This window comes from Caretta caretta, chromosome 24 (assembly GCF_965140235.1).
Source record: "Caretta caretta isolate rCarCar2 chromosome 24, rCarCar1.hap1, whole genome shotgun sequence".
In the NCBI taxonomy this organism is placed as follows: Eukaryota; Metazoa; Chordata; order Testudines; family Cheloniidae; genus Caretta; species Caretta caretta.
Window position 1 is genome coordinate 4,023,445 of NC_134229.1, and position 16,616 is coordinate 4,040,060.

General features: G+C 47.9%; 1 protein-coding gene across 1 annotated transcript; it reads left to right on the forward strand.

The window, feature by feature from the left end:
• Nucleotides 1-1,219: 1,219 nt before the first annotated feature.
• Nucleotides 1,220-15,418, forward strand: ETV3 (ETS variant transcription factor 3). The gene is made up of 5 exons (XM_048828435.2): nucleotides 1,220-1,343; nucleotides 3,615-3,677; nucleotides 4,773-5,010; nucleotides 7,504-7,619; nucleotides 10,514-15,418. Exons 2-5 carry the CDS (start codon nucleotides 3,632-3,634, stop codon nucleotides 11,710-11,712), a joined length of 1,599 nt encoding a protein of 532 aa, XP_048684392.1. The 5' UTR covers nucleotides 1,220-1,343; nucleotides 3,615-3,631; the 3' UTR covers nucleotides 11,713-15,418.
• The last annotated feature ends 1,198 nt before the right edge of the window (nucleotides 15,419-16,616 follow it).

The window sequence follows — 16,616 nt, forward strand, 5'->3', positions numbered from 1 at the left end:
CGACGGGAAACTGGTGCCGACTTTGGCCCAGAGGGGAGAGTTTGAAAAGTGGCCATTGGAATAATGTGAGCGGAAAGGTCTCTCTGCATTTTCCACAGCTGGGCAAATCAGTTTGGAGAAAAACAGCTCCGAACCTTCTGCTGTCAGAGTGACGCGGCCAGGCTGGGACTGGGGGTGCCAGCACAGGGGGAATTCATGAAAAAAAAACCCTAAAACGTATACTAAATTAAAGCTCTTCTGCAGAGAGTGTTATTGGAGTATTCAGTACCCCTCCTTCCCCCTCAATGCCCCCACCCCACAACTTCTCCCTTCCCCCACCCAACTCACCCCTTCCTCCTCCCTCCCCATCCCAACCCCCAAAGCTCCCTCCTTTATCTCCGCCCCTCCCAACCCCATCCCTCTCATCCCTCCCATGCCCCAAATTCCCCTGCCCTACCCCCTTCCTCCCATCCCTCCTCTCCCCCATTACCCATCTTGATTCCCCCCCATCTTCCCCTCCCCCTCCAACCCTGCTCCATTCCCCCCTCCCCTTATCAGCACCATCTCCTCTCTATATTCCCCCTCCCTCCCCTCCCCTCTTTATTCTCCCTCCCTATCCCTTACGTCCCCCTCCAACCCTCCTCCTCCATTCCCCCCTCCTCTTATCACCCCATCCCCTCTCTATAGTCCCCCTCCTCTCCCCCTTTATTCTCCTTCGCCCTCCCTTATGTCATAGAGTCATAGAATCATAGAATATCAGGGTTGGAAGGGACCCCAGAAGGTCATCTAGTCCAACCCCCTGCTCGAAGCAGGACCAAATCCCAGTTAAATCATCCCAGCCAGGGCTTTGTCAAGCCTGACCTTAAAAACCTCTAAGGAAGGAGGTTCCTAACCCTCCTCCATTCCCCCCTCCTCTTATCACCCTATCCCCTCTCTATAGCCCCCCCCCATTCTCCCTCCCCTTTCCATCCCCCCTCCCTTATCTCCCCCTCCCCTCTAACCCTCCTCCATTCCCCTCTCCTTCTCTCCTCCCCCTCCCATTCTGGTCCCACTTCGCTCTCTGGGGTAGTTTGCCCCCTCCGGGCACTCGTTGGAGAGGTAGGCGGATGGGGGTTGGGCGTGCGTGCGTGCGTGCGTGCTTGCACGGCGGGGCAGGTGAGGCCCGCTGCGTGCGCGGTGACGCCACTGCGGGGCGGAAGCGCGTGGGGGCGCCCAGTCCCGGAAGCGTGTGGGTGGCGCTGGTTCCGGTTCCGGTGGCTGCTGGGCTGGGTGGCGAGGGGGAGGCAGCAGGCGAAGGAGCGAGCGAGCCAGACACTCGGACGGGCGCAGACTCCGCCGCCCAGAGCCGCCGCCCGGGCACTGAGGTGAGGCCGGGGCGGGCGGGGCGCGCTTCCCCCGACCCCGGGCGGCCGCGGAGCCGCCTCCCGGCCCCAGCCTGGGCCGCCGCCTCAGCCGCTCCTCGGGCCTAGGCGGCGGCGGCGGCGGGGGGGGGGTGTCTGGGACCGGTGCGGGGGGAGGGGAATACCGTATTGGCGGGGGGCAGGGGGCGGGGTCTCAGGGGCTGCGGGTTAGTGGGGGGAGGGGGCTTGGGGTTGACGGGGGTGGGAAATATACGTGGACCTTAGCGGAGGGGGTCCCTGGGGCTAATGGGAGGGGGGGGGTGAGGGGCGTATTTAAGGGGCAGGGGGTCTCTGGAGGTACGAGGGGGCTGAGGCTCCGCGGGGAAGGATTTCTGGGGGGCGGGGGGGCTATATAAGGAAGGGCGGGGGTGCTCTCTGGGGATAGAGAGGGGGGTGGGAGGCTGGAGAAGGGTGCAGTGGGGGCGGTGAAGGTCTGTGGTGCCCACGGGGGGGGGGGGAGGGTTGTGTTTCTGGGCGGGGATGGGGTCGTGAGGTTATTTTGGGGGCTGCGGGGCAAGGTCAGTTTCGAAGTGGGCCCCTAAGGAGCTGGCCGGGGGTATTTTGGGGTGGCTCGCTGTGGTGGGGTTTGGCAAGCCACCAAAGAGAAGGGTGCTGGAAATTTCTAGGGGCATGAGGGAGAAGGAAGGTGTGGGCCCATCAAAGGCGCTTGCCTGGGGAGAGGGGTGTGGTGAGCTTGAGGAGAAGGGTGCTGGGGTCTGGGGGGGGGGGTATTGTTAGTGCTGGGCTGCTTAATCCATTTATTGGCCCTTATCAGCTCCTACTCTGTTAAGAGAAATTGCCTGCTCTAATCCTGGTTTGTTAGGGCTCTTGGTTTTGTCTCATTAATGACTGACTCCCTATAACTTGAGTGTTTAAACACTGCGGTGGGGGGGAAGGAAATCTACTTTAAATTGTCCTGCCCCACCCACGGTGGTGGTGGGGAGGCTTGGGTGCATTAATATAAATGTTTTGAGGTCCCCAAAGAAATTAAACGTTGTTGTTCAACTATTAGGATATAGGATACCTCCCCCCCCCACCAAATGGTGTTGCACCCATAATAACCCCCAGCAAACAGGGTTATGCTCATAAATTAAATACTGATGAATTCTGTAACCCTGCCAATTCCAGTCATTATTTACCCTACTGGAAATTTAAACTATAGGGAACAATGTTTTAAAAAACCAACATATTGTGGAAAAAAAGAAACCTACTGATTATTCCTTTTTTAGAGGGCAACACACTATTCTCACCTACCTCCATTCCCCTACTTTCCTTAGCTTTACCATTTGTAAACATAGACCTTAACAGGAAACTTCATTGAGGAAGTATAAATCTTTAACCAAATGTTCAGTCATCCCTAAGAAGGGCTGATCATAAGCACCTGCTGACAGACCCATTTCTGAGCTGAAACAAGGTTTAAACTGGATTTAGTTTCCACTGTCTTGGTGATGGATACTGTTCACAAGGGACTGTGTAGACAGATCTAGGGCTAGTTCTGGCCCCCACTTATCTTTCAACTTGTATAGAGGTGCACATTCTCTCTCTCTGTCTCTCTCCCCCCTTCTCCTTCTTCACCCCCCGCTTCCCCCCCCCCCCACGATTGGACAATTGCAGTGCTTTTTGATGTCTTTCTGCTTGAATAACGCCATGGGTAGAAGGATCTTATGTGTTTACTTCCTGTAACTCAGAATATTCTTGGGAACATGCCTATATCTTGGCTTCGCTCTGTGTGATCAGGCAAAGCACATGCAGGTAGTTCTTAACACAGGGTTAATTGACCTAAAAAAATCAAAATCAGATGTCCGCTCTTGAGTGGCATTCAGATGTTTGGATATTTTTCCACTCTCGCTGGTACATCTGGGTGAGCTCAGGAGCTTGTGTATTTTGGCACTCAGGCCTGTCTAGTAACAGAAGACAAACTGTTTGGCTTGTTTTGTCTGTCTCATGGTCCCGTCTTGCTGTAGTGTTTCTTTTTTACATTTCAATGGCAGGTCAGGAGGGAAGCAGCTATTAAATTCTGTGTTTACATGTTGTGGTTTTAAGTCAGGTACTAGTAATTACGGCTGCTAATAGCAATGAAATCCTGGGTACCATCTCTTGGAGTTGGGAATATTATCGGTTGGGGGTGGCTACTTCGTCTAAAGGAGCTTTATACAGGAAGGAACAAGATTCAAAGTCCTGTGGGTAATAATTGCATATTGATATAGTTGTTGCTTATTTCCTTTTATTTCACAGTCAGCAGGAGGGAGAAAATGAAAGCAGGCTGCAGCATTGTGGATAAGCCAGAAGGAGCAGGAGGTAAGGAAGTGTATATAATGTGAGATGCTGCACAATGAGAACTCTTAAAAGCCTGATTCTTATTTACACTGAGAACCCTGTACGTGGTTCTGAAATTGTAAAGACCCCTTTGTCAGAGCTGTGTGTGCATGGGGATCAGGCCATCAACGTTAACCTAATTACAGGTTTCAGAGTAGCAGCCGTGTTAGTCTGTATTTGCAAAAAGAAAAGGAGTACTTGTGGCACCTTAGAGACTAACAAATTTATTTGAGCATAAGCTTTCGTGAGCTATAGCTCACGTCATCGGATGCATCTTATGCTCAAATAAATTTGTTAGTCTCTAAGGTGCCACAAGTACTCCTTTTCTTTTTGCGAACCTAATTACAGAGCTGTTTGATATTATAGGTGAGGTCCTGTGAGTTTTGGATTTGGAATCACGCAGAGCAGTAACTGGGTTAAGACTTGAATACATTTTCCTCTAGATGTTTTGCATGCAGGGTTTGTGACAACAATAGTTATGCTGGAAAACTGTTCTGGCACAGCTAAACTTGACAGTCATTCATAAGCACCTGTCAGCATGGCTGAAAGTGGTGTAGACTAAGATTTTCTCTTAGAGGCTGGGCAGCTGACTGGATTTGATGAAAATTGTGGGTGCTCAAAACCTCTAAAGATCAGGCCTCTCGTTTAGAAGCCTAAATATGGATTTAGGTGCCTGATTTTAGACACCTACGTTTAAAAATGTGGCCAAGATGTCTGGTGTGTAAAGATCGCTTTCCATTCTTTCTGGTTCTTCTAATGTCTTTTTTATCTTTAGGTCTTCTGTTTGGTTTCACAATGTTGATTTTTCACATTTTCCACCCTAGGGAGGCAGTATAGTTACAGCAAGGGAACTGGTGGACAGGACCCTTGAGTTCGAGTCCTATTATTTATACTATAGTAGCGTGTAGAGACGGTAACCAAAATCACAGCACCATTCTGCTAGATGCAGTGAAAGGCAGCCACTGCTTTAAAGACCTTACACTCGCTGAGCTCTGTTCCTAGCTCAAGTTTGCTATGTGTTTTTTTGTTTTAATGACTTTTAATTATTTCACTCTGTTGCTTTGGGTTCTCTTCAAGGCTATCACTTCCCAGAGTGGGCATACAAAACTGAATCGAGCCCTGGCTCCCGTCAGATCCAGCTCTGGCACTTCATCCTGGAGCTGCTGCAGAAGGAGGAATTCCGCCATGTAATTGCTTGGCAGCAGGGCGAGTATGGGGAGTTTGTGATCAAGGATCCAGATGAAGTGGCACGTCTGTGGGGCAGGAGGAAATGCAAACCACAAATGAACTACGACAAGCTGAGCCGGGCCCTCAGGTGAATGGAAGGATCCTTGAAAACAATTGTTGATGAGGGTGAAATATTCAGAATGGGGTTGACAGGGAAGAATAGCTAGAAGATGTGGCTGATTCATGTACAAAGTTGATCGTGGAAATTGACTCAACCTCCCCAGCTCAATTGCCCCTAAACTTTGGAGAATTATGGGACCATCTGGGTGGTTGATACGGTTGTATTTGGAAAAGGTTAGACAGACATGGGGAGGAAATAACCACAAGGTTGCCAGAGGGTTGTGACATAACAGCAGATTTGTCCTCTACCTGACTGTGGGGTGTAATGACATAAATTTGCATTTATAACTTGAAGATCATTGTAATCAGGAATTTACTACTTGGGAGCTTTCCTGTCTCTTCTCTTCCTCCGGTTCTGATGCCTGCTTGAGTAATATATGTGTTGCAGGAAAAATATTGGCTTATTCCATCAGTGATAAAATTTCCAAGAAAGCAACTCCCTTCTTTAAGACCAGTTCCTACTTGTACAGAATTAGAGGATGAAGACATGGGATTAAGGTTCCTTCTTGATCCTGCAATCAGTTGTTTTACAACAGTTGTATTTCCCTTATCTTTATCCTGGTGGTTGTATCTATAAACAAAAGTCACAATGCAGTGGGATCCTGGTCTGACTCGGACCCCTACGTGCTACAAAAATACAAATAATAATTCTTGGCCTCCGTCAGTAGTGTTCTGCACCTGCTGCAGCAGTACATTCAGCTGCACTGCATTAGAGTTCAGCCCTAACCTGCTAAGAGCTGCTGACATCATAGGAGTGTGCATCAGACAGAGGGTAGTGTATGGCCAATACTGTCGTGTGGTGGTGGTGGGCAGGGTGACGGGGGTTGATCAGTTTTTACTATGCACTTCTGGATCTATTCGTAAAGTTCTGTTACCTTTTCTCCTTGCCCACGTCCATCCTAGTTCTTGAAATCTTTCCCGCTGTGTAGCCTTCACCAGAACACGTACCAGTTTTATTTACCCCCTTCAAGAGCTTTTCAATCTCTGCTGTGTAGTTTGAAGGGGGAGGCACCTCGAAATGGGCCCAGGCCTGTTGGCTGGGGAGATGTAGCCTGGGCAGAGCTGTCTTTATAAAAATGACACTGGGCTCCGTTCTGAGAAGTTGCGGAGTTACCAACCTTGCTAATAATATGGGCCTCGCTGTCATGTGCCCTCTGATCCCTCCTGGGCAGGGCAGGCAAAGATAAACAAGGCAGCAAACAAAACAGACACATAATGGAACAGGAAGGAAACAATAAATTGAATAACACCAACGCTGCAATTGATGTATGGGAGTGGAAAAAACTCCACCTGCCTGATCCAGCCATGCCTTGGTTCCTCGATCACACTCAGAACTTCACTGAAGTGAGATTAATCAGCAGCGCTGGCTCAAGCAGCCACCTCAAGTAGGAAACCTTTGTCTTCCCACTCCCTCCCTGTACTCCAGCCGCTTGATTTCTTGCCATCTATGCAAACATGAAGTGCCGACAGCCAAGATTTTAAATAGCAAGGGGTGTGGGGGTGAATCGCGTGTAGTATTTCGGTGTACTGGTTAAGTCTATGCTATGAGCTAGGATTTTGATGCCCAGTTTGCGTTGCCATGCACCAGCTCTCCTCGAGCTAGCATGCTAAAAACAGTCATGTAGCCATGGTAGCCCAGACAGCAGTTCTGAGTGCAAACCCACTTAACCCCGTAGGTGCGAGCTTGGCTCGGCTAACCCACAGTCGATCGCCGCTACCGTGGCTACGCTACAAGTTTTAGCGTGCTACCTTGAGGTGAGCTAGTGCATGGCTGTGCCACCTGCGAATCACACTCCCAGATGCTTTCAGAATGTGAGCTTTACTGGAATGCAGACTCTCTTACGGACACGTTCCTTCCCATTCTCAGTCCTTTAACATCCCTGTGGCATCTCCAACTACTGCTACTGCTTACGTGGAATAGTAGCCACAGAAAAGTAACATACGTAGCTATCTTTAATGGAATTTAGCTGTTGGAAATGACGAGCCAATACCATGTGCCCGGCCAGCTCTCTGGGCTGCCAGCAAGTCCTCTGGAAACCACAGTCTAGGAAGCCCTACGTTGGGAGGCCTAGTAGGGAGAGCACTGCAGTGGGACCTATGGTCTTATTCCCAGCTCTGCCACTAGCCTGCTGGGTGACCTTGGGCAAGTCACTTTGTTTCCTCATCTGTAAAAAGCGGATAATGATACTAACCTTCACAAAGTGCTTTGAGACCAATGGCTGAAAAGAGCTATAGACGAGCTAGGAATTATTCTTTGGAAACTTTTCCTGACAACAGCCTCAATTTTCATGTGCTTAATTTTACTCTTCTTCTCTGAGTAGCTTTATTTCTTTGTAGACAGTTGAAACTTGGACATAGTAGAAGGAAGGCAGGCCTTAGAGTGGCTTAAGCAATAGACATTAAGCTGTATTGCATCTGACTGGCAGAGCTCTTGATAATTTTTTAATTTTTTCTTTGACAGATATTATTATAACAAGAGGATTCTTCACAAGACAAAAGGCAAAAGGTTTACCTACAAGTTCAACTTCAACAAGCTGGTGATGCCTAACTATCCATTTATTAACATACGGCCCAATGGTAAGCTGGAAATGGGGTTCCTATCAAATCCTAATCAATGTGCGTTGATTGGCAGCATATGGAATGCTGAGCTTATGCCGTGACATGCCTGTAGTGCAGGGAGGCAGCTAAAATCACACCCAGCGATCTGTACAGATTCCTTCCACAATCTCTAATTAGTCCAGGCTGGCGTCTCCCAAGCAGTCAGAGCTAATATGGTGGGAATGTCAGTACTATGATGATACTTAAACTGGAGTGCACTTCCCCTCTGTTTGCCCTTTCATGGCAGCCTTCAAGGCAAGCCTGAGGCATACAGGCTTTCTATGTAAGCTTGCTTGTTTGGTTGTCTTTATTGGTTGTTGGGGGTTTGCAGTTCGCTTGCAGTTTTATTTGAGTGTCTTGTCCTTCTGATAGTAGAGGGTTTCGGTTCTATCGCAGGGACCTTGTCCTACGTGCTTGCAAAGCACCCTGTACGTTTATGGTGCCGTATAAATGTGACCTTTCCTGTTACGATGTCCAGAGGTCTCCGGGACTGGGTACATGTAAATGTTATCAAAAAGTTCACAGCCTAAAGACAGTGATAAAAAGCTCCCTGCTCTACTGAAGAGCAGTTAAACCAGCTCTTATGCTGACAGCAGCCTTTGATTGCTGTGTTCCTGCCCCTTTTATGTCAAGCAGAACAATTCTTGGCTAAATTGCTCTGGCTTTCAGGGGCATTTACCAGCAAGTGCAGATTAGAGCAGCTTTCAGAGGTGAGTTTTGACTGGCTTGTGAGTCACGGGAGCTCCTGAACTCTTGTGGTGACCCAAATCCACAATGGTTTAACAGGGTAGCCACAAGGTGCTTAGACAGGAAGCATCGGTGTTGGCCATTAGGATGTTTGGGGCATTGAGTCTCTTGTTGTTGAGTCAGTCATTCCTGAGTATAAGTTCCACACCAGGGTTTGGGTTAATGCCAGCAGTAATGCTGCAGTTATGCTGTCGGAGGGTCCATCCATCTTGAGTTCCACTCTGGTGGGTTGTGCGGTGGAATCTAAGATCCCATGACCTGCTTCATATGATTGAGGGCTAACCCTGGAATCATAGGGAGCACACAACCCCAGGAAAGAACACATTCTAATGTTGAAGGATGTGTGCACCGTTGGTGGGTGTAGAATGGCATCTGCATATTTAAACAGCCCCCACTCTCACCAGGGCAGATCATGTTGAACATGATCAGTGGGACACTTCTGGGAGCCATTACGTTTGGGGCCTAAACTGCAGAACTCAATGCTGCAAGGAGGTGGATCAGAAAGGACCCTCGCCTGGCCATGTTCAGAGCGCCATGCAGGGCTGACCTCATCAAGAGGGCCTGGTGAATGGCTGAAGATCAGCCTAACAAAGGAAAGGGGAATAGTGTTTGTGGAGACTGAGTGATGGCAGCTATTCAAGCCTGGGGATGATAGTCTGAGAGGGATGTTTGTTAACCTTACTGTTGTACTTTGTGCTTAGCTACCGTGATGACTGGGACACTTCATAAATACCTAGATAGATCCTGGCAGTGCAACTACTGTGCATCTAACTTATCATTTGACTCTAAAATCGCACTGGGCAGCCTCCACCATGAAAGTCCAGAATTGTGGTTTCAAAGAGCCTGTCCTTTCAGAAAGCATCCCCCCTAGGGGTAGGAGGCAATGGAGCAGTAGAAATCGACAATGAAGTAGAGTTGCTTCCCCCATGTGAGAAGAGTTGTATGTAGGGGAGAAATGTATTTTCCAGGTGCTCTGAACTCAAGCATGAGGGATATAAAATGTAGTGTGAAGCTGCACTGCAGATCTATAATTACTACAGCAACAAGTCTGAGCAGTTCCACCCCAATATTGCTCACTACTGCTTCTGTTTGCCGACACTCCCTCCTGTCCCTGGGGCATGCATTTAAAAAAAAAAAAAAAAGTTTGAAGAATTGGAATGCATCTGTCTAATTACAACCTGTTTTCTTTCCTCCTGGCTGGGGGTGGGGGTTGGGATATTAAACCTGTTTGGGGCACTGGAATCTGATTTCTCCTCTTTCCTCTCTGTTGTGTGCACTTTATCGGGTAGAGGTGCTCGGGTCTCTGTGTCTAAGGTGAGAACAGGCACAAAACTGCATTAATCAGGCTCCTGTGAGCAATAGTAAATTTTAAGCACAAGGTTCTTCTTAAGCCTTCAGGTGGGAGTGTCTGAAACAGCGCGCACAGGGGACCTATTTGAGTGGCAATATTACTGGGGAAGTTGTCTGAGATCAAATCTCTTCCATTCTGGAAAAGCACGAACGGGTGGATTTTGAAGTTCCCTTTTGAGAATTGGAGCTTTATCAGCAGTGTGTGTAGTGGCTTCAATAAAGCTGTATTGCATAATGTCTGTCATGCACACTGCCTCCTCAAAAAGCCTCTCAATTAAACAGGAGAGAGAAGGAGACCTCGAGAGAGACAGAAGGGGCAGGGGAAACATGTTTGGATCTGAAAATCACCGATTAGTTGACAGTGCTGAGAACCCAAAGAAGAGTTCTGTGTAAGCTGCAAAACTTGTCTCTCACCAGCAGAAGTTGGTCCAATAAACGATATTACCTCACCCACCTTGTCTCTCTCTCAAGCTGAGAGAGGCAGGAAGGATGCTTCAGGCACCAAAGGAGACGATTCACCTCCAAGGGTGGCAAGATTTTGAGGTGGGCAGAGGTGATTAAGGTATTTGGCAGGGAGATGAGGGGAATAGAGAGCAAGTTTCTAAGGCTGCTTCCAGCCAATCACCTATTACGCTGCAGAGAATCTGTGGTGCTTTTGTGTTACTTTTTAAGCATCTCCAGGTACAGCCCCAGCCATGAAGCTCTTACACGTGACACTTTTCTCCCTGGCCACGTGGGTTCCTAACACTCCTTTCTCATTTTCTCCCTTGCACCAGGTGTCGTCCCACAGAGTGCCCCACCCGTCCCCACCGCTTCGTCCCGCTTCCATTTCCCACCCTTGGACAGCCACTCTCCCACCGAGGATGCCCAGCCCAGCCGGTTCTCCAGTGGATCCCTCGGACCATCCAGCCAGGAGCCTCTGAACGACAGCGGTGACAGGAAGCCTGATGTGCCGGAGTTGGAGGATGTCTCCTCAGACTGGCGGCGTGGCGTGGATCTCATGGCTTCTCGGAATGCAGTGGGTGCTGGGAGCATCAATAATCAGAAGCGCAAGCCGGAGATCATGCTGCCTCTCTTCACGAGGCCTGGGATCTACCCGGATCCTCACAGTCCTTTTGCCGTGTCTCCTCTTCCAGGGCGCGGTGGGGTCTTAAATGTCCCAATCTCGCCTGCGTTGTCTCTGACTCCGACCCTTTTCTCCTACAGCCCCTCGCCAGGTCTCAGCCCCTTCACAGGTAGCAGCTGCTTCTCTTTCAACCCCGAGGAAATGAAACACTACCTGCATTCACAAGCCTGCTCGGTCTTCAACTACCACCTGAGCCCGCGGACTTTCCCCCGCTATCCGGGGCTCATGGTCCCACCACTACAGTGCCAGATGCATCCCGAAGAGCAGCCCCAGTTCCCGATCAAGCTTCAGCCTCCACCTGTGGGGCGTAAGAACAGAGAGAGACTGGAAAGCTCTGAAGAGGTGACTGCCCCCCAGCTAGCTCCGGCTTCACCCAGGGTTAAGGTTGAGCCCATAGTGGACAAGGAGCTTGAGAGCGAAGAGCCACCAGCCAAAGGGAAGGACAAAAGTGAGGAGGAGGAGGAAGGGCCTGGCATGGTAATGCCAAACACCAGCCTGGAAGGAGAGAGAGTTGCTGTATTTGCCAGGCCAGCTGCCCCGTCCTGGCCCTCAGTGCCACCAGTACCTACCCGAATAAACTTCCCCACTGAAGAATCCCAGGGGCAAGGGGAAGGAGGTGGAGAGAAGCCATCCAGAGAGCCAGTGGGAGACACCGGGGTGCAGGAAAAGAGAGAGGATGCCCTGATGCCACCAAAACTGCGTCTAAAACGTCGTTGGAACGGTGACCGGCAGGCTGAAGCCCCAGAGGAGCACCAGAATGGGAAGCTGCACTGGAACGGTGTGTTGGGTACCTCACACCTCGTCCCGCCACCCAAGGCAGTGACAGCCACAGCTGCATCAGACACCTAGGAGCTAACTGGAAAGCGCTCCAGTCCATTTGTACTAGAATCCATGTATTTATGTAGCAACATTGCAGAGGGGGCGGGGGCGGGGGACTAGAATGGTTTGATAATTCTAGGGACTAGGACTTTGGTTTTGTTTTGTTTTAATTTGTTGAATCGCAAGTGAGACTCTGCTTGTCCTGGTTAGGAGAGGGAGGCGCTAACCTCTTCTGTGCGTGAGGTTGAGACCTTGGCGCAAACTCCAGAAAGACCAAGCCACAGTCTCCAGCGAGGCTTATGAACTCCAGACATAATCTACTTTATATTCTCTAGTATTTATAGAAGCAGGAATCTGAATATAGTTTCTTTTTATGGCGTCGGGTGCGGCAGTGGAAAAAGATTTCCGAAACAGTTCAATCGGCGATGCTATTCTTTCTTTTATTTTTTTTTTTTTTTGGTCGGCGTCACGAGCTGTTGCTCTTTTCAGCGGGTTTGGCGGACGGGAGTGTTGCACTGTCTTTAAATTGAAACAGAGATTGCAGGAAGACAAACACAAAAAACCAAACCAGCTTGGCGTCAGTAGGAGGAAGCTGCTGAAAATGCAGTAGTCAGTGCTTTTTGAGTCAAGCTGTATGTCTGACAAACAACTCTCATTAGGACTTGAAGACGCGATGGTCGTTCTTTCAGCCTTCTTGAAATATTGAAAAAGCCATGAGCAATTGTAAAATCTTTCAGGGAAGGGAGTAGTGGAGTGGGAAAAATAACCTAATGCCTTTAATAGAATGCATTAAAATGTACCCTAGGTTTTTTCTTCTTCTTTCTAATAGAATGGGTGGGGAAGTGCTTGGAAGATTAACCCTCTAATTTCATTGTGGTGAGTTCATGGAAAAGGAATGAGAGCTTTGTTAAATCTACTCCCTTTATTGTTTGGTTCCCCTATCACTTTGAGTCATGCCTTAAGTACATAGATACACTTTATGTGATCAGGGTCTGTTGACAGAAGAAGCTTGTATAACAGCTGGATCTTCCTGACCGAGGTTGGTTTCCATTTGGTATTGGGGTCTGTCTCACTTTTAATACCATTGGGAGGAAAACGTTGTTTAGATTGACTGCGATGGGTGTGGATATAAAGGATTGCGCGGAGGGACAGGGAGAGGAACAGGGCAGGGCGGCATTGAAGACAGTGTTCCGGTGGGGGCAAGAAAAGTTCAGAGGTGAATTTTAGAGGGCAAGCTGGTGCTATAGAGCATGACAGCAGTTTGGTGAGTGGTGGTGGTGGCTACTCAGACCTTGCCACATTATTTGCGATAAAACTGCTGGTTCCCTGGATAGCTATGTTTCTCATTAGACTAATTGGCCTGGGCTTCAGATTACACCAAGGAATGTGATTCTTTCTTGTTGCATTGGGACTAATTTCTAATGATTCCTTGAAAGGAACTTGAACGATTGATCTTGGCAGGGATAAAGTCGTATCTACAGTGTTGTCGTTTATTCATGCAAGTCTAGGAAAACAGCAAGCTACTTTAATAGAGAGCTTAGCAACTGTTGTGAGGGGCATAGCCAGTATGTGTGAGCAGAGTATTACTTGCATACGCTATTAGGCAAATATAAACCTGGTCTACATGGTTAAGAGGGCAGTTTGCCTGCTCAGCGTGGAGCCAGTGAGTTGAAAACCTGGCCAGAAGGCCCTGCCTAAGCGAAGTAGTGTACATAGTACAAGGAGCATTCTTAGACGAACTGCTCTGCTTGGTAACTACTGCCTGAGAGGCACTGGCAGAAATGTGTGTAAATCAGGGGGTGGGGAAGGGGTTGTGATCTCTTTGCTGGGGCAGCTCCGCTTCGTTGCAGCATCTGTGCCGTGGTGCAGTTCCTGCTTCGCTCCCAGCTGCCCGATCTGTGCGGGGTGGCTGGTTCAGCTGTGGTTTAGAACCCATGGACTTCCTGGCTCCCAGTTCTTGGCAGTAACCATTACCCCACAGGGTTGCCTTTCTAGCGTCTAGGTTTACCTCCAAATTTGGAACTGAGCACGGGGGGAAAGGGAAAGGCATCCCCGGCTTTTGGAACATCCCTTTCCCGAAGAGCGGGCCAGCAGATGTCAGTATGAACTCAGGAATAAAAACTCGAGGCCTTTCGAATCAGTAATGCATATCTTCAGCCCCGTCATACCCAAGTGCCAGAATCAATGGATGCTGCTCCCATTTGAGGGGGGAATAAAATCACCTGTTTCGCGCTTCTTTTTCCAAATGAAAGTTAAAACTACATTTAAAATGTCATTTGGCTTTAAAAGTTTGCAATCAGTTTGGGTTGGGGGTGGGAGGGTCGATTGTCATTGCACTGCAAACTGGGATCTCCAAGTTCAGGGATAAAGGACTCAGGTTCTCAGGACAATGGACCAGTGAACGCTGGGTACATCAGCGTTGGCGTGACGTATTCAGCTTTGGAGAAGGGGGCGGCAAAGCCCATTAGGCAGCGTTACCCTGTTCCCCAGCTGGCTCAGGAAGGCACCTTTTTGCAGAGGTGTTCCTCCTGACCAGACTTAACATTGCCTAGCAGCAGCTTAAAGGAGGAAGCTTATAAATACATTTTAAATAAAATATATATATATTCCAGTGTGCCAAATATTTAAACTTTTAAAGTTTAAATGGTTGAAATCTCAGCGTCCACCTGTATTAACTAATCAAGAGCATGTTAATGTTTTAAACCATTTTTGCTTTGTTTAGCCATAGAGAATCTGTAGGAAAGGAACTTTAATGAGACAACCAGCAGTAATCTGAGGCTTGTGGGAGAGAATTGTCAGGGCAAAGCGTGGGGTTGGGAATGTTAGCCAAGCATCTCCCCTCAGTGTTGCAAAATTGTCAAGCCCTGGGGTCAGTCTGATCAATAATGAAAATTATTCCTCACATCCCCCAGGGAAGGGTGAGTTGGATTTTGCAAGGCTATACTAGTTGGGGGTGGTATTTGGCTAATACTGCCCCTCTCCACATAGGGAATTTAACCTCTCTACAGTAGTGTGTGGGTGAAGAGAAAGGAACAGCCTCCTCTAGAAGCATTAAAACCCTAGTGACAAACTGTCACTGTCTTCATCTACAAGACAGGTTAAACCCATTGCTTGGTTGTCTTGGTTTTTTATTTATTCTATAATTATGTGTTTATTTTTTAAAGTAACTTTTTTCTTTTTTTTTCCTCTTATGGTTCCTGGTGGGTTTTAAAAAGAATTTCTTCTCTTGGTTTGAAATATTTTTAATCAGATTGTTTGTTTAAAAAAAAAACCTGTTAAATTTTAGAGTGTTTTTAAGGAGAAAAAGTATTTACTGATAGAAAGTTGTTTTTTTAAAAAAAATTCACTTTTCGCGAGGCATGTTCTTTGACTTTATTAGAGTTGATTCAGCAGGGATTAGTATGGATGCATACACATCTGACTCTGTTAGCTTGAGCTATCTGTCCACTGAAAGCAGAATTAAGTGTGTGTATATGTACATAAAAATGTAAAGTAGTCTTTAAATACTCCATTGTGCAGTGCCTTTAGCTGTCCCACTTTCTATAAAGTCTTCAAAAAAGTTTGCATATATATATTATATATATATATGATGTAATGTTATAGAAATATATGTGTAATATACATATTTTTTTCCAGGGGTATCTGATAGCTCTGTATTTTGTTATGGAAGTTGAAAGAAAAAAAGTATTTTACCTCAAATTAAAAAGTTAAATAAACCTTTTAAATAAGTCAACAAGGTTTTTTTAGTTTATTTGTGCTTTGCCAGATTGTCTGTCTATATGGTGCCCATTAGCGGAGTATCCTCATGCCTCAGACACGCTAATGCATGGATGCTCACATGCATGGTGAGAGATGGGGAAGAATCATCCACCTTTTACAAGGTGGGAAACAAATAGATTAAGTGATTCAACTGTTGTCTTGCAAGAAGTCCTCAGCAGAACTGAAAACTGAATCCAGATCTTCCAAGTCGATTGCTTTAACCACAAAACCGAACTCTGCATTCTGAGGCCTAGCTGTTCTATAGCACTTCGAGATCTGCAGAGGAAAAGATCTCTTACAGAAGGTCAGTGTGACTCTCTGCATTTTAGGACTGGTGAAACTGAGACACAAACGGGGGAGTGACTTGACCATGGTTGTGTGGCAGAGCCAGGAGTAATACCCAGGTGTCCTGGTTACCAGTCCTGTGCCTTAGTCAAGGACCATTTTCACAGGTTTCCTTAAATGCCACTTGCATTCAGAGTCTTGTCTCATGCATTTCTCTAACCACCCTCCCCTCCTGCTAATGGAGATCATTATTTTCTTCTCCACAGTGCACTGTCAGTAACCATGTCCTTGGTCCCTTAAACCCTTGAGTATCCCTCCTCTTCTGTCTGTCACTGTGACTAGTCTCTCCTTCATATGTGCGCAGGTTCGTAATCCGACAGCTTCGTGCTCTGCTTCATTTTCTTCCTCTGGTTTGCCCTGCATTGCGTCCTGGTCCTCACAGTCGACACCAGCACGTTGTATGTTTTTTCCAGGTCGTTCTGAACATTCCTTTGTGTTGGTCGTTTCCGTGGAGATGCACAGTGCATTCTGTCTGTTCGTATCAATGCTGCTCCTCATGTCCTCCAGCAGGAGGTGCTCACAGAATGAGTTTGCCCTGTATCTGCCTTCCCCCTCTCCAGAGAACTCAAATGTGTGACCTCAGTGGCGTGTTTCGGCTCCCCCATCTCTAACGGGTGAGCAAATGCAAACCTGAATTTCCAGGGACTGGCTACTGTCCAGACCTTACAGGTGAAGGCTCCTCTCAGAATGCGTGTAGTGAGTTAAGTTTTGGCGCCATTCGTCTCCTGGAACTCCTCTGACTTTGGAATTGTGCAGTTCGTTGCCAGTGTCCCATTGTAACCTGCTCGCTCTCTGAGCAAGGCTGAAGAGGTGCTAAAGGCAGCTGCCTG